At 36.6% G+C, this 24,141-nt stretch overlaps 2 protein-coding genes across 6 annotated transcripts in view; one reads left to right on the forward strand and one right to left on the reverse strand.

Annotated features, from left to right (window-relative positions):
* ACAD11 (acyl-CoA dehydrogenase family member 11) overlaps window positions 1–24,141 on the forward strand; it is a 136,742-nt gene that overhangs the window by 65,652 nt on the left and 46,949 nt on the right. For 4 of the 5 annotated variants that reach the window (XR_014076718.1, XM_081569835.1, XM_081569833.1 and 1 more), the window contains 4 exons: window positions 5,275–5,382; window positions 9,116–9,214; window positions 21,869–21,935; window positions 22,561–22,646. Coding sequence is in view for 3 of the 5 variants with exons in the window: in XM_081569835.1 (XP_081425961.1) it covers window positions 5,275–5,382; window positions 9,116–9,214; window positions 21,869–21,935; window positions 22,561–22,646 (360 nt within the window). In the remaining 2 variants the exon portion in view is untranslated. Of the gene's footprint in view, window positions 1–5,274; window positions 5,383–9,115; window positions 9,215–10,413; window positions 10,619–21,868; window positions 21,936–22,560; window positions 22,647–24,141 lie in introns of all 5 variants that reach the window. The other variant, XR_014076719.1, reaches the window with a different exon arrangement.
* On the reverse strand, window positions 10,199–14,028 carry ACKR4 (atypical chemokine receptor 4). Its single transcript, XM_081569840.1, has 3 exons — window positions 13,979–14,028; window positions 10,616–11,390; window positions 10,199–10,308 (listed from the first exon to the last, which is right to left on the reverse strand). The coding sequence occupies exons 2-3, from the start codon at window positions 11,379–11,381 to the stop codon at window positions 10,274–10,276; spliced, it is 801 nt and encodes a 266-aa protein (XP_081425966.1). The 5' UTR covers window positions 11,382–11,390; window positions 13,979–14,028; the 3' UTR covers window positions 10,199–10,273.

Below are 24,141 nucleotides of genomic sequence, written 5' to 3' on the forward strand. Positions count from 1 at the left end.
CACCACCTCAGCCCCCACCCGCCGGGGACCGTGGACAAGAAGATGGTGGAGAAGTGCTGGAAGCTCATGGACAAGGTGGTGCGGTTGTGTCAGAACCCAAAGCTGGCGCTAAAGAATAGCCCACCTTATATCTTAGACCTGCTGCCAGATACCTACCAGCATCTCCACACTATCTTGTCAAGATATGAGGGGAAGATGGAGACACTTGGAGAAAATGAGTATTTTAGGGTGTTCATGGAGAATTTGATGAAGAAAACTAAGCAGACCATAAGCCTCTTCAAGGAGGGGAAAGAAAGAATGTATGAGGAGAATTCTCAGCCTAGGTTATCCTCCAGTGGAAGAGTGGTGATTCACAAAGAAATGGCAGAATTTTTTACTGCTGTAGTTTTTTCCTAGTAGCCTGAAAATAGATGTCAACAAGTATGCCAAATCCTATTGGTAGATAATGGTGGCTTAGATCTGTGTTGAGGAGTTCGAGCAGAACTTGAGGTGTTTTAAAGCTTGTATAACATGACTTATAAATGCATTGGTTTAGGTTTCTGGTTTGAGCAAGTGGATGATGTAATGGGAAGCCATGGAAATGTATAAATAACAAGGGAAAGTCATGATATGATTTTTATTTTACAGTGCTAGTATTGGCTGTTGTGGGAAATGGATTAGGCTTGTGGAGGTAGCAGTGATGAAAGTAGAGGGAATGCGTTAAAAGGTTACTGCTATAGACCAGATAAGAGATGAGATAATTTAGACTAAGGATGAGAAAGTTGAAAGGAAGGAAAATAGAGTGGAGCTAGACTCAATAAGAATTGCTAGTGGATTGAACAAGAGAATGGTGAGAAGAATGGGCAGGGAAGAATCAAGGATGCTCTGTAGGTTTGTGGTCATTAACTCTGCCAACTGGTGGCAGCACTTACTAAAATGGAGAATTCAGAGTAGAGATGGGAAAAGTAAGTTGAGAGGGAAATTATGAGTTCCATTTTGGACAACTTTAAGTTTGAAATATTCTCATGAGCCATCTAAGGTGATACATCAAGCAGGCAGTTGGGTATATTAGAGTTTGAAGTTTAGAAAGAGAGACCTGAAATAGAGAATTTTGGTAATATTCAGAATAGTATTTAAAGCCAGGATATCTGGTTGGGGAGAGAAATCATCAAAGGAGACTTAAGATGGGGCACTACTAAAGAAGAAAGTAGAGAATAGATTAAAATAGCCAACACAGAGTAAAAAACAGAAACAAAAGAATTCTCTCTAAAACGGAACCCTGCTATGATGTTGGTGGAACTGTAAATTGGTGCAGCCACTGTGGAAAATGGCATGGATATTCCTCAAAAAAAAAAAGCAACTAAGAATTGCCGTATCATCCAGCCGTTCCACTTCTGGGTATTTATCCAGAGAAAACAATAATTCAAAAAGATAAATGCACTACTATGTTCATAGCAGCACTATTCACGATAGCCAAGACATGGAAACAACCTGAATAAATGGATAAAGAAGACGTGGAATATAATACACACACACATATGTACATACACATCATGGAACAGTACTTGGCCATAAAAAAAGAATGAAATAATGCTATTTGCAGCAACACAGATGGACCTAGAGATTATCATGCTAAGTGAAGTAAGTCAGATAAAGACAAATACTGTACGATATCACTTATATGTGGAATCTAAAATATGACACAAGTGAACTTATCTATGAAACACTCACTCACAGGTATAGAGAACATACTTGTGGTTGCCAAAGGAAAGGAGGTGGGGTGAGATTTGGGAGTTAGCAGGTGCAAACTAGTATATATGGAATGCATAAACAGCAAGGTCCTACTATATAGCGTGGGGAACTGTATTTAATATCCTGTGATAAACTGTAATGGAAAAGAATATAAAAAAGAATGTATATATAACTGAATCTCTTTTCTGTATGGCAGAAATTAATACAACATTGTAAATAAACTATACTTAAGTTAAAAAAAAAAAAAAAAAAGATTGCCAGGAGAAATATCAATAACCTCAGATATGCAGATGACACCACCCTTATGGCAGAAAGCGAAGAACTAAAGAGCCTCTTGATGAAAGTGAAAGAGGAGAGTGAAAAAACTTGGCTTAAAGCTCAACATTCAGAAAACTAAGATCATGGCATCCTGTCATCACTTCATGGCAAATAGATGGGGAAACAATGGAAACAGTGAGAGACTTTATTTTTGGGGGCTCCACAATCACTGTAGATTGTGACTGCAGCCATGAAATTAAAAGACGCTTGCTCCTTGGAAGAAAAGCTGTAACCAACCTAGACAGCATATTAAAAAGCAGAGACATTACTTTACCAACAAAGGTCCGTGTAGTCAAAGTTATGTTTTTTCCATTAGTTATGTATTGGTGTGAGAGTTGGACTATAAAGAAAGGTGAGCGCCAAAGAATTGATGCTTTTGAACTATGGTATTGGAGAAGACAAGTGAGAGTCCCTTGGACTGCAAGGAGACCCAACCAGTCAGTTCTCAAGGAAATCAGTCCTGAATACTCACTGGAAAGACAAATGCTGAAGCTGAAACTCTGATACTTTGGCCACCAATGTGAAGAACTGACTCACTGGAAAAGACCGTGATGCTGGGAAAGATTGAAGGCAGGAGGAGAAGAGGACAACAGAGGATGAGATGGTTGGATGGCATCATCAGCTGGATAGACATAAGTTTGAGCAAGCTTTGGGAGTTGGTGATTGACAGGGAGGCCTGGCATGCTGCAGTCCACGGGGTCGCAAAGTGTCGAACACCCCTGAGTGACTGAACTGAACTGAATGGGTCGTAATATGAAAAATAATGTTATGGAAGAGACATCCATTGCAGATACAGCTCTGCCACTATTTTTCCATTTGACCTATGAACTTTTCACGAGATGTTCACTGACTTCTTTTTTAGTATAAAATTTTATGAGTCTTATCTAAATGATATCACCAGACTGCTGAAATTTTAAAATTGGCAAGGGGAATACATATTCTATGACCAAAGTATGATAAGCAACTATCCTCAGCAAACAAGATGTGTTAAACCATAGATAGAAAATTAGGCATTTTCTCTTTGTAGTGGAGATATTTTCATGAAGGCCTTTGGCCATTGTGTTTTAGAACATTGTGTTTTCTTTATCCAAAGCAGATGAAAAATAGAATGTAAATGATGTCAGTTACATACTTCAGAAGTTGCTTATGTTATATATGAGATGAATTTCTACTCAAGAAACCCAAATTATTTCCCAAATAGTTATAAAAGATTATGGGACACATATGTAGTCTTTCGATTTGTCTTTTGTTTTTCTGCCCATTAGTAAGTCATACAGTAGTGTATATTGGAATGTTGAAAAGAGTCATTTTAATTCTAAAGCCATTAATAGAAAATTTGAGGGCCTTCAGGCTAATTGGGCGGAATTTTTTCTTTTCGTACAAGTAATTTATCTGGGCCGTTTTTTTTTTCTTTTTCTTTTTACCAACCTATAAATGATAGGTTTGATTTGTCAGCTCTCAAAATAAACTAATTTTTGAAAAGTTTTCATTCAATATTTACATCATTTGAACTGTAACAAAAAACACTGAGTTTAAAACAAGTGAAAACAACGAATTTCATTCATTATAATTCAAGACTTGTTTTCTCCTTCAGTCAAAAGGAATTTTAAGCTTGTGTTATTCTACTAGGAATTGTGTGCATTTCAATATAATTAGGGTCCTGTTAGGAGTGCCTGAACAGAGTACAAACATGTTTTGAGAGACTTATCTTAGACTAAGCTCAGTTTTCATAGGCATTTCAATAACTGTCCTTAATATCATTGTAAGAGATGATATTGAAAAATTCTTCCTCAAAATCTTACAAGTAATTAGTATTCAAGGGAAAAGTTTTAGAGGATATTTTTAGAAAGTTGATGGGAATGAAAATCAGAGAAAAGTATCTGGTGCATTTTGCTCCATAGCAGACATGAGACATCCTTTTTCACCTGAGAGTGATACTGCAGTGTATCATGTACTGCGCAATGCCCCCTGAGGGCTAAGGAGAGTCTTTGAAGTTATCTACTGTCATTTTCTATCCAGGGCAGAGTTCCATGTTTAGCATCCTTGAGATACTACCTAGTAATTTTCTAGATGGTATGGAGTCACAAAAGGCTTCCCCAATGGCTCAGTGGTAAGAAAATCTGCCTGCAATACAGGAGATGCAGGAGCGGTGAGCTCTATCCCTGGGTCGGGAAGATCCCCTGGTAAAGGAAATGGTAACCCACTCTGGTATTCTTGCCTGGGAAATCCCATGGACAGAGGAGCCTGGCAGACTACAATCCATAGGGTCACAAAGAGTTGGACATGACTGAGTGACTGAGCACGTTCAAAGTATAGAGTCACAAAAGCAAGGGCAGTGTTAGTGGTAAAGAGACAATAATTACTATGTGTGGTCAAAGGAAGGAGATATTTCTGATTAGGTGGTTGAAGAGTCTTCTCAATGGAGGTGGCTCAGAAACACAAATTTTCTTAGGAGTGACAGATAGAATTTCACCTGAGAAAAGGCCTGGACCAAGTAAACATGTGGAAGTTAGAAAGCACAGGGTCTGTTTGAGGGACAGGAGTCTCAGGGATGGAATCTCAGTAGAATGTTGTTGTTGTTTAGTCACTAAGTTGTATCCAGTGCTTTTGCAACCCCATGGACTGCAACCCACCAGGCTCCTGTGTCCACGGGATTTTCCAGACAAGAATATTGGAGTGGGTTGCCATTTCCTACTTCAGGGGGTCTTCCTGAAGGAAGGATCAAACCTGCATCTCTTGCTTGGCAGGCAGATTCTTTACCACTGAGCCACCAGGAAACCCCCTCAGTACATAAGTAATGTTAATTGTTCTCCAGGAGCACTGCAGTATCATTCCTAGCAGAGTATATTTGCAAGATAGCAGGCAAAAGTTAGCCAGTGAATTATTTTCCTCAGTCATAATTGAGTCAAAACTCACTAGAACCATGCTTCATTGGGATGAGGTAGACAAGTGTCTGTGATTCAGAACAAGCTGAATAATAGGCACCAAATGTCACATAGTTATAACTACTTATGGCATACCTTCATTGTAAATTATATTTACTATTATGTTTAGTCTATGGCCATGCCACCCTGAATACACCTGATCTCATCTATTATGTTTCAAGATATTTTTGTTAGTAAATATTTTCTCTAAAAAGATTCTGTCTCCTATCTATATAAAGTTTGGATTTCATATTAGTACATTTTTAAATGCAAAATAAATGCTTTTCTTTATTACATGTAGACACAGGGAACATGGAGGTGCTCCACCTATATGGAAGTGAGAAACAGAAGAAGCAGTGGCTTGAGCCTCTTCTTCAAGGAAGTATTGCCTCCTGCTTCTGTATGACAGGTAAGAGCAAATCAGTTATGTTCTCCCATTGTGCACTCTTGCCAGGTTATTATGGAGGAACTAAAGAAATGTGGGATGTGTCTTTGTGTTTAGGCAAATTTTCCTGTGACCAGAAATATGAATGTGTTGGTTGTGAGCCCAGTTTTAGTATTTTGGCATTTTTAAATGTGCAGAATAAAATCGTCCTCCACTTTGGGAGGATACCAGATGTTTTCTGGTAGCCTGCTTTAGTGGCAGAGTAAACCTAGTTTCATAATCTTTTGACTTGCATTTAAAATTGCCTTCTAAGGATATTTAAGATCTTTTTTACCTTAGTATATGAAACATTCATCTTTGTGATAATTTTATACTGACACTTAAAAAATACTCCACTCTGCCATAAATCAAAGAAAAAAAAAAATAGAACTTTTACCTGTGTTGATCATACAGCTCAAATTATAAATTATAATCATGTGGGCTGATGAAAGTAGGAGCATGTTAATAAAAGTGGGTCTTGGTATATTTGTACATAGGAAACAGTTTCTAAGAACTCTTACTCAAAGAACCAAGTCATTGTTTCATAATTGAGTTAGAAGTAAACTAAGTTTCATCTGACCAAAAATTTGTCAGAATTTATTATCCTTCTATAACACTGCATGCATTTATAATAGTAAAACTGGGACCTCTCTGGTGTTACAGTGGGTAAGAATCCACCTGCCAATGCAGGGGACATAGTGTGATCCCTGATCTGGGAAGATTCCACATGCTGCAGAGCAACTAAACTTGTGCACCCCAACTACTGAAGCCCATGCACCTACAGCCTGTGCTCTATAACAGGAGAAGCCACCACAATGAGAAGCTTGTGCACTGCAACTAGAGAGCAGCCCCCGTTCTCCACAACCAGAGAAAGCCAGTGCACAAAAACAAAGACCCAGCACAACCATATATATATAAAAAAAACAAAAACTTAAGTAGACAGCTCCTTTTCTAAAGAAGGAGTGTCTTTAGTTTTAGAAAGGGAACACATAAACTATTTGAAGGATACATTCAAAAGAGCAGCATATTAAAAAATGCAGATTACTATGATTTAGAACTACCTGTTAAGTTCTAAAATGCAATGCAGGAAAACAGTCTTGTAAAAGTGTCCTATGGAAAGCTTTCTGAAGACATTAAATGTTGAGCTGGTTTTGTAGAATGCAAAATAGATCAATGAAAGCATTACTGATAGAATTTGAAAGGCACAGTTAGAAGTTGTTTAAGATACTACAGAAATAGTGTCAGAGATGTAGAAAACAAGCTATGGTTACCAAGAGAGCAAGCAGCAGAGAGGGATAAATTGAAAGATTGGGACTGACATATACACCATATATATATACATATATATATACACATATATATATGTATATATATATGACATAGACACTATATATATATATATATGTATATATATATATATATATACACACACACACACACACACATGTATATGATAGATAACTTGTATATAGCCTACTGTATAGCACAGGGAACTGATGACCGGTATGGAAAAAGAATCTAAAAAAGAGTGGATATTATGATTCACTTTTCTGTACAACAGAAACCAACACAACATTGTAAATCAACTATACTTCCAAAAATATTAATTTTTAAAAAAGTTGGTTAATATACTAAACCTATGGTGATCAAGACTATCCCCGAGAAAAAGAAATGCAAAAAGGCAAAATGGTTGTCTGAGGAGACCTTACAAACAGCTGTGAAAAGAAGAGAAGCAAAAAGGCAAAGCAGAAAAGGAAAGATATACCCATTTGAATGCAGAGTTCCAAAGAATAGCAAAAGGAGATAAGAAAGACTTCCACAGTGATCAATGCAAAGAAATAGAGGAAAACAATAGAACAGGAAAGACTAGAGACCTCTTCAAGAATATTAGAGATACCAAGGGAACATTTCATTCAAAGGTGGGCACAATAAAAGACAGAAATGGTATGGACCTAACAGAAGTAAAAGATATTAAGAGGAAGTGGCAAGAATACACAGAAGGACTATACAAAAAAAGATCTTCACGATCCAGATAACCATCATGGTGTGATCACTCACCTAGAGCCAGACATCCTGGAATGCAAAATCAAGTGGGCCTTAGGAAGCATCACTATGAACAAAGATAGTGGAGGTGATGCAATTCCATTTGAGCTATTTCAAATGCTAAAAGATGATGCTTTGAAAGTCCTGCAATCAATATCCCAGCAAATTTGGAAAACTCAGCAGTGGCCACAGGACTGGAAAAGGTCAGTTTTCATTCCAATCCCAAAGAATGGCAATGCCAAAGAAAGTTCAAACAATTGCACAATTGCACTCATCTCTCATGCTAGCAAAGTGATGCTCAAAATTCTCCAAGCCACACTTCAACAGTACGTTAACTGTGAACTTTCAAATGTTCAAGCTGGATTTAGAAAAGACAGAGGAACCAGAGATCAAGTTGCCAGTATCTGTTGGATCATCGAAAAAGCAAGAGAATTCCAGAAAAACATCTACTTCTGCTTTATTGGCTATACCAAAGCCTTTGACGGTGTGGATCACAACAAACTGTGGAAAAGTCTTCAAGAGATGGGAATACCAGACCACCTGACCTGCCTCCTGAGAAATCTGTATGCAGGTCAACAAGCAACAGTTAGAACTGGACATGGAACAACAGACTGGTTCCAAATAGAGAAAGGAGTACATCAAGGCTGTATATTGTCACCTTGCTTATTTAACTTATATGCAGGATACATCATGAGAAATGCTGGACTGTATGAAACACAAGCTGGAATCAAGATTGCCGGGAGAAATATCAATAACCTCAGATATGCAATGACACCACCCTAATGGCAGAAAGTGGAGAAGAACTAAAGAGCCTCTTGATGAAAGTGAAAGAGGAGAGTGAAAAACTTGGCTTAAAGCTCAACATTCAGAAAACTAAGATCGTGGCATCCGGTCCCATCACTTCATGGCAAATAGATGGGGAAACAATGAAAGCAGTGTCGGACTTTATTTTTTTGGTCTCCAAAATCACTGCAGATGGTGATTGCAGCCATGAAATTAAAAGACACTTGCTCCTTGGAAGAAAAGCTATAACCAACTTAGGATAGTAAAAAGCAGAGACATTACTTTACCAACAAAGGTCCGTCTAGTCAAAGTTATGGTTTTTCCAGTAGTCATATATGGATGTGAGAATTGGACCATTAAGAAAGTTGAGCACTGAAGAATTGATGCTTTTGAACTGTGGCACTGGAGAAGACTCTTCAGAGTCCCTTAGACTACAAGGAGATCCAACCAGTCCATTCTAAAGGAAATCAGTCCTGAATATTCATTGGAAGGACTGATGCTGAAGCTGAAACTCTGATACTTTGGCCACCTGATGTGAAAAACTGACTTATTTGAAAAGACCCTGATGCTGGGAAAGATCGAAGGCGGGAAGAGAAGGGGATGACAGAGGATGAGATGGTTGGGTCACATCACTGACTCAATGGACATGAGTTTGAGTAAGCTCTGGGAGTTGGTGATGGACAGCGAAGCTTGGCATGCTGCAGTCCTTGGGGTCGCAAAGAGTCGGACACAACTAAGTGATTGAACTGAACCGAAATGAACTATGTGTAATGGTAGGAAGATGAAAAAGACAAAGATGCCTCTGTCATCAAAGAGTTCACATTTCTTTAAGTGTCTTTTATAATCCAGTGGTATCTGCCTGCCTGTAAATTCAGCCTTTGCTTATTTGTAGAGCCTGATGTAGCTTCAAGTGATGCCACAAATATTGACTGTAGCATCCAGCGAGATGGAGACAACTATATAATTAATGGCAGGAAATGGTGGAGCAGTGGTGAGTATTCATAATGATCCTTCATGCCAGATGCTGTGCTAGAATAATAAGATACATAGTTATTCATTTCATGACCACAGTTCTTTAAATTCTACCTTTGAAAGCATTTTCAAATTTAGAAATAGTTGATAAAAGGAAAGTAATCTTAAAATAATGTCTTGATTAGATGATGTTTATTTTAAGAGCAGAAAACATCTATTTTTTTTACAGTTTGTGAGGTAAAAATTCATATTAGTGCACACCATGTTTAGCCATTGTCATTTCTACCAAAATTAAATTTTGGTAGGGGCATATTACCTGGACTAGGATAATTTATATATAATTTTTAAAGAGATAAGCAATACATGTTATTAAAAATAATTTGTGGTACATATTTTCATTGCTTAAAAATACAAGTGTTTAAGTGAAAAATAAGAGTCTTTATATATAGGAAAATATTTAGAATCACATAAGTAGATAAGTCCTTTATGCAGTTATACAAATTAAAACCTGTGATTGCCTGAGGATTGCTTCTAGAGTATACATGATACATCTAATAGGATAACCAGCTTATTACTAAAGAAAGTTGACATAAAAGTAAATTATAATGTTAAATAACTTACTAGTACTACATTAAAATGGCCAGAAAAGCTTTTTTTTTTTTGCCGCTAGTTTTTATTCTTTCTGGAGTTTTATGAAATCACTTACAAATTAGAAACAGGAAAAAGAAAAAGACATTAAATGTTGCTGCATGATTAATCAAGAATTAAAATTATGCATGAAAAATTTTATATTAAAATTTAGATAATTTAAAATAACTGTAAATGAGCCTTAATTTAAACCTCTTTAATAATCTGTTTTAGATGACCTAACTTGTAGTGTTTTTCTTATGTTTGACTGTTAATACTATTTTCCTATATTGTTAGTTTTAATTTCTATGATTTATGAATTTATTATTTTGTTTCCTCTTTTTCTTGGCTTCTAACCCCACTCCCCTTTCCCAGCCCAACCTATTCTTTGCTACAAGTTGCCACTACAGTGTTTGAAATTTGAATTTCAGAAAAATGCAGATGTTTGATCTCAGCAGGAAGCATCATTCATGTGTATTGAAGCAAGAGACAGATAGGTTTTATATTTAAATGGTGAAAGTACTGGTTGGCTCTGTAGCATCTTCAGATTCAAAAGGAATCTCCTCCACATTTTGTCTTTGTCTTCTCCAGGATCCATATTTCTTGGCAACTTTCATGATGTAGTTTTTAAAAGAGGTTCCCATGAAAACATACAGGACTGGGTTGAGGCAGCTGTGAAAGAGTGCAATACTCTCGGTGATTTGGATAGCAACATCCATGCGTTTGCTCATGTCACAGTCAGTGATCAGGGAGTAGATGATGTCTATGGCTTGGCAGAACTTGACAATGTTATAAGGTAATTGAGTGACGATGAAAACTATGACCACTGTGAGCAGAACTTTGAGCGGCCGAGATTTTTTAATGTTAGGCGTCTTGATGAGTGTCTTAGCCGTGATGAAGTAGCACACTGCCATAATAAGAAAGGGTATTACAAATCCAATGCAGATTTCCAGCATTTGAATTGATGCTTTCATTGGTGTTCCTAGGTGGTATGGAAAGATGGGAATGCACCTAGCTTTATGATTTACTGTATAAAAAACCAGCTGAGGTATACTCAGCAAGATGGCAGCCACCCAGACACAGAAACAGATGACCCAGCATGGTTTTCCCACTCCCGATTGACTGGGAGCTTTAGTTACTGCCCAGTATCTGTCTGTGCTGATACAAGCCAGAAACTGCATTCCAGAGACAAAATTGACTGTGTACAAGGCTGAAGTGACTTTGCACATGATTTTCCCTAAAACCCACCCATGAACTGCATTAACTGCCCAAAAAGGCAAAGTGAATAGAAGGAATAAATCTGCCACTGCCAAATTCAAGATGTACACATCTGTTTTGGTTCTCCGCTTTTTGTAATAGGCATAAATCGCCACTACAGTAGAATTGCCTGCAAGTCCAATGATGAAAGCTATTGTGAAGAAGGCAGGTAGGAAAACTTTTGCAAATTTTCTGACCTCTTCTTTTATACAGATCACTTCATACTGACTATAGTCATGAGTGTCATTCATTTCATTTTCCTCATAATAGTAATCTGTTGACTGGTTGTATTCCAAAGCCATGGTTCCAATCTAAATGGCAAAAAGAATACAGTGTATTTATTTTAATATTGCTTAAGTGGAAACACTTTAACTCTAGCATATGTTTTATGCTTTTATTAGAGAATAGTTTGTTGTCATAACATATGTGAGCCTGAGTCTACCACTCTTTGAAACTCTTTAATGAAAACCACATTGGAGTATATCCTCAAGAGTAGTTTTTCAGCACTTGTTTTCACAAGTCTGTACAGGAACTGGGATTTACAGAGGGAAGATAAAAAATAATACCCAGGGAAATTTTCTTAATCATTAAGCCCTATAACTTTTACATTACACAACTTTGTGATTCTTATGCAGTACATCAACAATAAATTAAAATTTTAAATTAAAATGAATTATTTAAAATAAATATTTTACTTATATTTATTCATGAATTTATTTTAAATTAAGTTAAATAAGTTATCTCAGAATTGTACTTAATTTTAGTTGTTGGCTTTTATAAAACAAACCCTCCTCTAGTTAGCTTCCCTCCAAAACTTGCTACTGCATGCTGATTGTAAACTACTATTTGGTAGAACTGTTGTTCCACTAGTCACCTAAGCCTTAAGCCTGCACCATCCTTGATTCCTCTCTTATCTCCATCCCTTCATCCCAGATTTTCAGTTCAGTTCAGTTCAGTCGCTCAGTCGTGTCCGACTCTTTGCAACCCCATGAACCACAGCACGCCAGGCCTCCATGTCCATCATCAACTCCCTGAGTCCACCCAAACCCATGTCCATTGAGTCGGTGATGCCATCCAGCCATCTCATCCTCTGTTGTCCCCTAAATTTTCAGTCTGCCCCTAAATTCTGATTTTACCTTCCAAATAGGTCTCAAATCTGTCTCTTCCTTTTGACATAATTCAACCACATTTTTACCTGGCCTATGACAATGTCTTCCCAACTGGTATCCTACTGTTCTCATTCCTTCTTACCACTTCCTTGTCAAAAACATTTTTCTTACTGCCATCACAGTGCTCTATCTCTAAAATCTCAGTCTTATCACTCTCCTGCTTAGCTCCTCGAGTAAAAGACCTATCTGTCTGAAAGATACAATCTAAATTCTCTACCATGATACCCAAGGATCCATAATGTAGTCCTACCCATTGTTCCTGTACACCCTCTACTATACACCTTACACTGTAGATGATGACAGTGCTGATTTGCCAGTGGTTTTTTGGCATACCCTGTGCCATAGTGTGCATCTACATCATTACTCAGTCTGTTCTTTTATCTGATATACTATTTCCTCCCTGTCCCTTGAAAGGCCATTTCCTATTCAGTTAACTCAGATTTCACCTTTCTAGAGGACTTTCCCAATCCAGTAACTGTATCTACATATCAATTGTATCTACATATCAGAGAACTGACCTGGTCCTACGGAGTTTCCCAGACTACCTTTTCCCTCTATGATCTAAGTTCCCTAAGACTGTGACCTATTGGATTTCTGTTTGTAATTAATAACTGAAGAGAGTGCCTGGTACACTCTAGGTGGCCAGCAAATATTTATCAAACTATAAGGTTTACTAGTAGGTATAAAGCTGTTACTCTAGGAATGGAAAGATAATATTCCAGAAATCTTGTGTCTCATCATTAAGTTATTCTACTACGTTGTCATTTAATACTCTGTAGTATTAAGATAAGCTTGCACAAAATTCACATTTTAAAATATATATAATAATAACTTTTAGCATTTTTATTATAGTGCTAGGCTTTGTTATGCTTTTTCCTTAACCCTTCTGTCTTCCTTGGGTTATTTTTTGTCCTTGGAAGAATCTCAAATGTTCTTATGGAATCATTAATGAAGATATTATTTTCAAAACAGTACACCAGCTTATGCTACATTTTCAAAAGAATATTCTTATACTTGCTAACCTTTTGTAAATGAGTAAAGCAAAATGAAGAAGGCCACACAGAGGAAAAATACCACATAGAACTGCTTTCATTATATAAAAACCAGGTGCTAACAATTTAAAATGACTGTTTTATCCTTATAGTTATTTGAAAAGTTCCAATCTAGAAGACCACTCTAGTGTTCATTTTCTTATATGTTAATTATTAACACAATATGAACTTTGTTCTTTCCTTCTCTTTTATCACAGAAATCTTGAACCTGGTGATAAGGTATAATATGGCCAAACAGTATAAGATATTGAGGAAAGATATTTTAAAAGAATTAATCATACTAAAAATATGAGTAAATAAAAATAGGACTGGAAATTATTTGCAGAAGTGATCCTTCTGGCAGATACATGGAAACACATTTAAATGCCTTTATAATTATTACAAGAATTAAAAAAAATTGGTGTTTATAAAACAAAACAAGAAAAAAATGGTATACCAAAACCTGTTATTAACAAAGCTTTGTAGGCAAGTAATGGTATTAAAATAATATTTTCTTCTTGCTATATTCATATTTTTGTTTTAAGTTTGAAGTGTATAACTTTTCAAATAGCTCTTTTTTGCACATGTAAACTTTTATGCCTCGACTCCCTCTGCATAGGTAAATATACAAAATCTTTGGACTTTAAAAAAAAAGTCATATCCAATTCTGAATGAAAAAGAAATAAAAAACCAACCAACCTGTTTCAGTAGGCAGACAGGAGCAGTCTTGAATGCAGAGAGAAAATCAAATGACACTCTCTAACTCAGACTACTTTTGTTTTCGTTTTTACACCCCGCCTTTGTCTTACATCCAGGAAGGCTTTCCAGAAACGTAATCTTGTGAGCATTTGATCTTTTATTTATGTATAACTGTCCTGTGAAGTCAGATCCTAGTTCTTAAGTATCCTTGGTTATAAACTTGAAGGAATTCAATCTTGTTTCAAAAGCTACAAACCTTTCCAAGTTTCCACTTAGCAGAAGGGAATGGGAACGTGCCTGCAGCTGAGGTACTGACTGCCAAACCAAGAGAACTCACCAGAGCACCTCACGGCAGCTAATAAGTACTTGTAGGTAGTATCTAGACAAATACTGTCTAAGATTATTTTATCTAGGAAAGAAAACAGAAATGATTGTAACTCAGAAAATTATCTTTTTGAAGACTAAATCATCAAAAATAAATTCTGAGTAATCATTAAGCATTTATAGTAGAATTTACATTTTTATACCAGATTGTTTTATATTTTATTAATACTTAAACTGTGAGACTCTCCTTGGCTTCACTGAACTCCTCCTCTGTCATTGACCCCAGAGTATGCCTTTCCCCATGACTTTAAATTCTTGTGCCTTCCTGTAATCTTGGATGACCAGCCACAAACTTTTCACATCATTCTGTCTGGGAAGCCTATCTCAACTGTCTCTCCCTACCTCCACTTCCAAACAAATGAAAGTTAGAGAAAGAAATGTATGCAGATTTAACACTAGTAGGCTATTTGACCTGGACTCTCCTCACATTTGCATAACAGTTCCCTTATCTACTTTCTCAGAGGAGACTAGGCTTAGTCTCTTCCTTCAGAAGTTATTACAGACCCATATCTTTTTTTCTCTAAGCAGTTGATCTAACATTCCTGTTGGTTCACAGAAAAGAGGCTCTAGGTCACTGAGGTCTTCACCTTCCGACAGTGTGTGTCTGAGGGTACAGCCAGGTTCTCCTTGTTATCTACCAGTCTTTGAGGAAGAGTTATTTGCATGCAGCTATACCATCTCACCTAGAAAAAAAAGTACTTAGATTTGCAGCGTTTGCCCTTCTTCATAGTGTAAATACTCCCACCCTGGCCAGTTTCAGCTACCAATGTGAATTCACTGAGGGCAAATTTGCTAAGAGGTGAGTATTTTCAGCCTTTCTTAGGAGGCTCTAACACAATTCTTCCAAAGGAGGCATCTCTTCTCCTTACCATAGCTGATCATTACTCTGATCTCTTATGAAGGATACTGCTCTTAATATTATCCCTGCCCTCTCTAGGGGCTTCCCAGGTGGCTCAGTGGTAAAGAATCGGGCTACCAATGCAGGAGATGCAGGAAACGCAGGTTTGATCACTGAGCAGAGAAGATCTCCTGGGGTAGGAAATGGCAACCCACTCCAGAATTCTTGTCTGGGAAATCCCATGAGCAGAGGAGCCTGGCGGGAGTCCAGGGAGTCACAAAGAGTCAGACGCAACTATGCACACCCTCTCTAGACTCCCTGGTCTTGCGCTTTCTCTTACCTTTTGTTCTTTTTTTTTCTTATGTATTTTGCGGCCAGGAGGAAGCAAACAAGCGACCTTTCACTAAATTCTTAGAATGATCTACAAGTTCCCACAAGGTCCTCCTCCATCGCTCATTACCTCTCTGACTTATTTCCTTTTACTCACCACTTTGCTTGCTTATTCTGCTGCACCAACCTCCATGCTGTTTTGAAATGTACCAGGCACAGTGCTTCTTAGGGCTTTTGTATTGGCTCTTCTATCTGCCTGGAATGTGCTTTCTTTTAATATCCACAAGGTTCACTCCCTCATATCTTTCAAGTCTTTGTCCAATCACCACCTCCTCATTGAGGCAACCTCTGACTAGTCTATTTAAAATACTGTCACAAAACAAATGAACAAACATTAAACAAAACAGAAACAGTTATAGATACAAACAAAAAACAGATGTTTGCCAGATGGGAGGAGGAAGATGGGGGAAAGAAATAGGTGAGGGAGATTAAGAGATTACAAACTCTTAAGAAGGAATTACAAACTTCCAGTTGCAAAATAAATGAATCATGGGGATGAAATGTACAGTGTGAGGTGTATAGTTAATAACTAAGTAATTTCTGTATGGTGACATAACTAGATTTATCATAGTGATCACTTTAAAATGTATAGAAATATCCAATCACTATGTCATATAATGGGAAGTAATATAAAGTCATAGGTCAATTGTACTTTGAAAACAAGCAACCATAAAAAAAAAAGAGAGATAAGATATGTGGTTACCACAGACAGATGGGTGTGTGTGTACATGCTCGGTCACATCCAACTCTTTAATATCCATACTACATATTGAATTAATGTTTATATGATTTGGGGGGAGGTTGGGGTTTTGGGGGGGAGGGCGTTGACCATGCTGCATGGCTTGTGGGATCTTGGTTCCCTCACCATGGATCAAACCCATGACTGCTACACTGGAAGTGTGGAGTTTTAACCACTGGATCACCAGGGAAGTCCTGTATATGAGTTTTTTACTTAGCGTTTTTGCTTAAGCATTTTTGTGTTACTCCAAACTCCCTATAAATAACATTTTTAGTAGCTAAATAATATTTTGTTGTGTAGATTATCATAATTTGCCTTACTATTCAACTGTTATAAGATTTTTCTAGTGTTTTGCTATTACAAATAATGTTATAGAGAGTATCTTTGTAGTTGTAGTAGGAAATTGTACTTAATCTTATCTTACTGAGGGATTTTGAAGAATGGGACTAACCGTGTCTAACTATCACTTTTCTTGTTACACTAAAGATAGCATTCTGTAGAATAATCTTAGAGTTCTTTCAGATAATTGCTTAGAATGTTTTCTTATTCTTTTAAGAAGGGTTCCATTATATGGACACATCCATATAATTGTCTTCTGTTGATGGATATTGATTTATGCCCAATTCTTTCCTCTCTCAGTTCATTCAAGCGTGCTAAGTCACTTCAGTCATTTTTGACTCTTTGTGACCCTATGAACTGTAGCCCACCAGGCTTCTCTGTCCATGGGACTCTCCAGGCAAGAATACTGGAGTGGGCTGCCATGCCCTTCTCCAAGGGATCTTCCTGACCCAGGGATCGAACCTCCATCTCTTATATCTCCCACATTGGCAGGCGGGTTCTTTACCACCAGCAACACCTAGGAAGTTCAGGAGCAGTTATATCTGTAGGATAAATCTCAGAAGTTGAGTAGGTGGATTAAAGACTAAGTGAATCTGTAATTTTAATGGATGTTGCCAAATTGTACTTCATAGGGATGATATTACTTTGTACTCTCACCAATAATGTGTGGAAGTATCTATTCCCTAGAACATTGCCAGTTGAATGTCTTGTTCCACCTACCATTTTGCTGTCTTAAAAAACTTGTAATTCAGTACCAGTTCAGTACCATTCCCCTTCCCTTGCCAGCTGTATGTGAGGTATTTTTCCTAAATTGTTGGGTTTTTTGTTTGTTTGCTCTAGTTTTGTTTCTTTGTTGTTATTGTTTAGTTGCTAAATCATGTCCGACTATTTGTGGCCCCATGAACTGTAGTCCACCAGACTCCTCTGTCTGTGGAGTGGGTTGCCATTTCCTCCTCCAGGTGATCTTCCTGACCCAGGGATCAAACTTGTGTCTTCTGCATTGGCAGGAAGATTCTATACTGCTGAACCACCAGGGAAGCCCAATTTTGTTTCTTACTGTACAATAGTTTAATACAGATCAGCCAATCAGTCTTTCTCTTTGAATTTATTTTTTCTTTTTGGCCACACACAAGGATTGAACCTGGGCCGTTGGCAGTGAGAGCATGGATTCCTAGCCACTGAAGCACAAGGGAATTCCCACACTTATTATTTGTGAGGTTTAAAATTTCTTTTCCATTCAGAAATTTCATAGATACTAGATTGTTTTTTCTTCTAGTTTTTTTATGTCTTGATTATTTAATTTTTTTAAAAATTTCAATTCTGATCTATTTGGATGTGATTTTGATTCAACTATGTTTTGCAGTAGTTACAGCATATAGCATTTATAGAATACTATTTAGATGTAAACCTTCCTAGAGGAAGAATAAGTGAATTTCAAAGGTTGTTTCCCCTATTAACAATAGCACATATAATCCAAGGGAACACATGAGATTTTCTTTTTTTTCCTTAACTGTATGATAAACATTTTTTTTTAACAAGTGGAAATTTCACTGTAAAATGTTAGTTAACAGATAATTGTTTTTAAAATCTGCCTGCAATGTGGGAGACCCTGAAGAAGGGAATGGCTACCCACTCCAGTATTCTTCCCTGGAGAATTCCATGGACAGAGGAGCCTGGTGGGCTACGGTCCACGGGTGCACAAAGAGTCAGACATGACTGAGTGACTCACTCTTTCACTTTTCGTTAGTATTAATGCTAAGACCAAATGAAGTTTATATATTTCACATCAGAAGTTCAATATTGGTAGAAATAACCGTGATGCTTTGTAAATGACTAATTGTACTTCATATTATATTATTGTTTATATCACTTTGCTTATGGTTGCAGACCATATCCCTACTCAACAGTTATGTTTTTCTCCATTTGTCATATTTTCTTGTGTTATAGAATGATTTTATTTGATAGTCATATGGTTGTAAGATCATGTGAAATTAAAATTCATCAGCAAATATCAGGAAAATGTCCCTTTCAGCCTGACTTAATCCTGGCTCTTGAACAGTCTTGAAATACCACATAGTCTGGATTAAAAACAAAATTATTTTATCTGTGCCATCTGTTTTCACTCACGAAGGCCTGCGACACAGCAGATACATATTTAAATGCTTTCTGATCTATTCAGATTTCCTTTAATATATTTAATTTGTGACATTTGGTATCCTGTCCATTAAGTAAAATAACATGAGAACAAAAACTCTTTAGAAGAAGGACATTTCAGCAGCTGCACCTGCCAAATTATGCTTGTAAGCTAAGATGAGATGATATATTTGTGAGAGGGTTTTCCAGTTTTCTGAAACATCAAGTTTAAATCAAAATATTTCAAAATTTACAGCTTATGTATTCATCCTTACTTCCTCTATTTAATGACCCCAGAAAGGAGAGCCAATTTATAAGTTTCACTTTTTTAGAATCTGAATTGTTTTCCACGTTAGATTGGGCAAAGCAGAATTGAAGAATTATTTTCCTAGTTTTTTGAGTTTCATCAAAATTTACCTGATATCTGAAATCTGTTGGGTACTTAAATAAAGTTGTGGCAGCAATTTTTCATGATAAAAAGAGCAGGACAAGAAATGATATTGGGAAATATTAGAGAAAGATATGGAATTAGAAAAGGAATGCTTTCAGTTAGGGCTTAAGGGAATTATAGAGAAGATTTATAGAGAAGGATTAAGATCCATGAATCCTTAAAAGATGTGTCCAAAGTGGTTTTGATTACCAGGATAAAGTAGACAAAGAAAAGATCTCTAATGAAATGAACCCCAAGTCATACCATTATGTCCTAATCTGATTTTTAGACATACACCCACCAAGGAGACAATGTGTTATATGGGGCAAGCGGCCTGACTCTTCATTCTTAGAGCTTCAAGTCTTCCTACAAGTAAAATCTAAAAAACTGCAAGTAGAAAAATATCCAGTTCAAAAATTAAAAATAAGCCTTTCTGGAAACGATTCTTTTCTCTATAATTTCTAGCTAAAAATCAAAGCATGAGTGCCTATCACTGCAGAACCAGAGTCAATCAAGGGTAAAAAATTCCCTCTGCTCAGCGTTTTCAGATAAGAAATTTCCATTAATATCCACATTGAAATTTAAGTTTTATCACCTACTGTTTGAATCATCCTAATGTTTTTTGGGTTGATCCTCAGAATTGTGGAATTCATTTTCTCTGTATTAGCACCTGTACAAATCAGAAGGACACACTTTTGTAAAAAAACAACTAAACACAATTTGGAAAGTCAAACATGGTTCAATAAATGAGGATAGTTAAGTGGACTCAACATCAAGAGTATAACGTCTGAGATTTTTAAAACTTAATTTTGAGATATATGAGTGGGAAAATCTTTTTTCACTAAAATCTGGAAGATGTAGCAGCTGATACATCCTTCTTATAAAGAGTCCTTTCAGAACTGATTGAAAAAAAATAGATTCCATTAAATTTGAAGAAACCCAAATTAGAGCTTTGGTTTTAAAACAATTGTATTTTAACCATAACCGTATTTTACTTTACATGTATAATTCACAATATAGAATAATTGAGGGGAATAGAATGGTAAGCTCTTGCTTTTATTGATTTAAAATTTTTTAAGCTTCTAAGGTTCCTAATTCTGCTTCTCATGTGATCATACTTTGAGGTGATCATTGCATTTCTAAAATTTCAACTGACACTAATGATAGGTACCTGATTTAAGAAACCATTGCATGAGATAAGTGAAAACCTGGTTTTGGCAAAGTTTTAAAAACTCTAGGGGAGTTCCATTTCTGGTGTGGTGGATTAAGCACCTAAGATTGACCTTCTCACAGATAACAACTAAAAAACTACAAAAAATAACTACCTGAAGAGTCTGTAGAGAGACCAAAGACAGGTTGATTTTGTAGCAGAGTCAGAATTTAGAAGATGAGATGGGCCCGAGGTCTCATTTTAAGAATTTGGCCTAAGGACTCAATGTGGTGTGAGAATGCTGAAGCTTCTCTAGATAACGCAGGTCTTTGTGTCCTAAGGAACTAGAGGATAGTAAGGCAGCCATTGCTTCCAGAAAAATGGTAGAATAGGGTGAGACTCCAGGAAAGGAGAAAACTGGAGAAAGAGAGCTCTGTTTCCTGTGTAAGCTTTGCCCAAGTCTCTGGCTTACTCATGAATCAAAGTGATTCACAAGGCAGACTCAAAGCACCTTGCAACTAAATAAAGGAGCTAAAGTGAAATGTGACCTCTCATTCACCTTAACTGAGACAGACTCTGCAGTATGCCTCTACCTAAGTTAATTGCCCCCTAAAACAATAATATTAACGGTCTTCAGAGAAAGAGAACAGAATCCAGAGTCTTCAAATCAAAGGAATCATTATGTCCAGAATACAATGGAAAATTATTCATTAAATGAAGAAGCAGGAAAACATGATTCACTTTCAGGGCACCAACCTTGCTTCATCCCTGTTTCCATTTCCTCCTCTCCCCATATTATTTTGAAATAAATCCCAGATATCACATTATGTCTCTCACAAACATTTCAGTGTGCATCTCAATAAGAGCTCTTTTAAAAATGTAACTACAGTATCATTAGCACACCTAAAATTACTTAATATCATTACATTTCCATTAAGTATTCAAATTTCTAATTGTTTGTAGATGGATTAATGCTTTTCAGTTTGTTTAATTGAAACAGACTCACCCTCATCCAACTCCATGGCTGGGAAAATTAAGTCTTTCTCAGTCACTGGTTGAGGAGTAAATATTGTGAGTTTTGGTACTCTTGTCCATAGGTCAGAGAATATGAGATCTAAACAGGAGGAAATACACTAGAAGAAGTTCATAATCTTTCTAGCATGCTGATGTTTGAAATGGTTCGAATGGGAGAGCCATCATTTTGTCTTAAGGCCTGCAGTTCTTTCGTGGCTTCTTTGACTTCTGGTTATTTTCATGCAGCAGTTCTCACTGAAAAAGTCCATTCTTGGCCTTATTAGTCAGTTTTCTTGAGTGATATACAGTTTTGTACATAAGCATTTCTTTTTTTAATGATCAAGACCTTTCTTCCTGTGAGTTTGTTTGTTTTGCCAGAGGTAAACTTAGAAAGATTAGAACTTTTAGTGTGAAATATCAGACTAAAAATTTCTTTTTATGATGTATTCTTTTCATTGTTTCTCTGGTTTTAGGAGCTGGGAATCCAAAGTGCAAAATTGCAATCGTTATGGGAAGGATTAACAATAACTCTGAAACCAGGTAATAAAACAATAGTGATTGAGAAACCTATGAGGACTAAGAATCAGTCTTTTTTTGTATTCACTTAATTTACTTAAAATTCACTATTTAGGCTCATAAATTATAATAATATAAAGTATATTATGATATTAAATGTCATATATCTGTGTGTCACAATTATTTTGCTTAAGATATATTTAGAAAACATTTTAAGAAATGTTGGTATACATTCTTCACTGTGAAATTTTCTGTTTTAAAAAGTGTTGCTGAATTCTCAAAGCTGTTTGGATCCAATTATAAGATATATAAAAATTTTCAAAACTGTAAGTGATTAGATATTTAGATCCAAGGCAATAATCTTGAAGTGTTTAATATATTAAAAATCAGTTCCCAGTTACCATTCTGAGCAAGGAGAAGCCTCAATTAAATAACTTTCACATATTTTCAAATCACTGTTGTTCCAGATCACAGCCTTTATCTGAATGTACTTAATGTAATGATTTCTACACAATTCCTATTCCAGACATCATTATTTACATGATTACATGATAGCAACAGTGAAAAGATGACAGTTGAGTCTCCACCTAACATCTGTTTTATTTTTCCACTTAGCAAACTTCCTAACATCTATTTTTCTTTTGACCAGATACAAACAACACAGCATGATTCTTGTTCCCATCAGTACACCTGGAGTAGAAATAATAAGGCCCTTGACAGTTTTTGGCTACCTGGGTAAGTATTCACAATCAACTTGTCTGTGTATTTGCAAGTAGGAAACCTAGAATATGCAGTAACACTGAAGGAAATAGATAACATTTTACTGCATGAGATGGATTCTTAGAAATCCTTTGACCCTTAGTATAAATTGTCAGTGGAATTCAGAATAGAACAAATGAAAAGAGAGGTGGTGCAGCATTCTACCACGTTTTGTCTGCTTTGCTGAAAGGGCAAACTGGTATTTAAGGCACAGAAACTCTGTCTGCCAGTCTTCTTTTCAGCATCCAGGAGGAAGGGTTAATGAAATAGATGTGAAAAATTAAGTAACTCACAGTAATATTCATTTTTAACTTTCTTAATCAACATACAAGAGTTATTAATAAGCAAAGGGTTTTGATTGATTTGAATGCAGAACTTTTCCTTCCTTCTGTCCTTGGATGGAATTTCTAAGAAGCAAGGATACTTTAGCTCAGTTTCATGTTCATTGTTTCCTTGTTGCTCAGCTTTCTCACTCTGCAAGCATTTGTTGAGCGCTCAGCCCACTCCAATATTCTTGCCTGGAGAATCCCATGGACAAAGGAGCCTGGCAGGCTACAGTCCATATGGTTGCAAAGAGTCGGACATGACTGAAACGACTTAACACGCACGCACACGCACAATAGTGAACACAGTAAACTAAGATCTCTGCCCTTGTGGGGCTTACTTGCTGGGGGACAGAGACAGAGGATAAATACAGACATGTAAATAAGCTATGTAGCTGTCAGCAAATGATAAATGTTATAAAAAAGTTTACTGAACTTTAGGTTTTGTGGTGACTCTTTATTGTTAAATGTGGCTAATGAAAATATTCAAGAGGTGGATTACTTTTTGTAGGCTGCAGCTAGAAAATGCACCCACAGGTTAAGTGGTTGGGTTGTAGAACAACAGCCTAAAAGACCATGAAAATGGGTTTATAATGTTCATTGGCTATTAATACCCACCATTGTAGAGACTATGTTTCAAATTTCAGTGTGACAATTTCACCAACATCTCTCCAACTCCCTGTGCCAAGGCCAAAAGAAATAGTGTGGCGAGAGTTGATTATTAATGTCTGTTCTGACAGGAAAAGGGTGTGGAGTTAACTGGAGATTATCTCCAGAACTTGGCGAGGAGAAAGGGTGATGTAAAGACAAAGTGTGGATGTGTTCCCAGTCTCTATCACATGCCAGCATTTTCAAAAGGCAAACAAGCCTAGACTGGAAGCAAATATACTTGCTGGTCCAGCCTTGGCTTTGTCTCTAATGCTAAACCTGCTCTGTCCCTTCGACCAAGTTCTTCACATCTTCAGGCATTGGTTTCCACAGTGATAAAATAAGAATTACATAATTCACTTGCAAATTTTGAACCATTGGAACCTTTTTTTTTTTCAAGCAAAATTTTCTTCAGAAGCCTGTATATTAAAATTTTTAAAGAAGAAGCAATAATAAAAACAATAATAAGAGAAAAGCTATGGAGCCATCTTCTTTTTCAC

This window comes from Giraffa tippelskirchi, chromosome 2 (genome assembly GCF_054371585.1).
Source record: "Giraffa tippelskirchi isolate mGirTip1 chromosome 2, T2T-mGirTip1v1.2.pri, whole genome shotgun sequence".
Classification (NCBI taxonomy): Eukaryota; Metazoa; Chordata; class Mammalia; order Artiodactyla; family Giraffidae; genus Giraffa; species Giraffa tippelskirchi.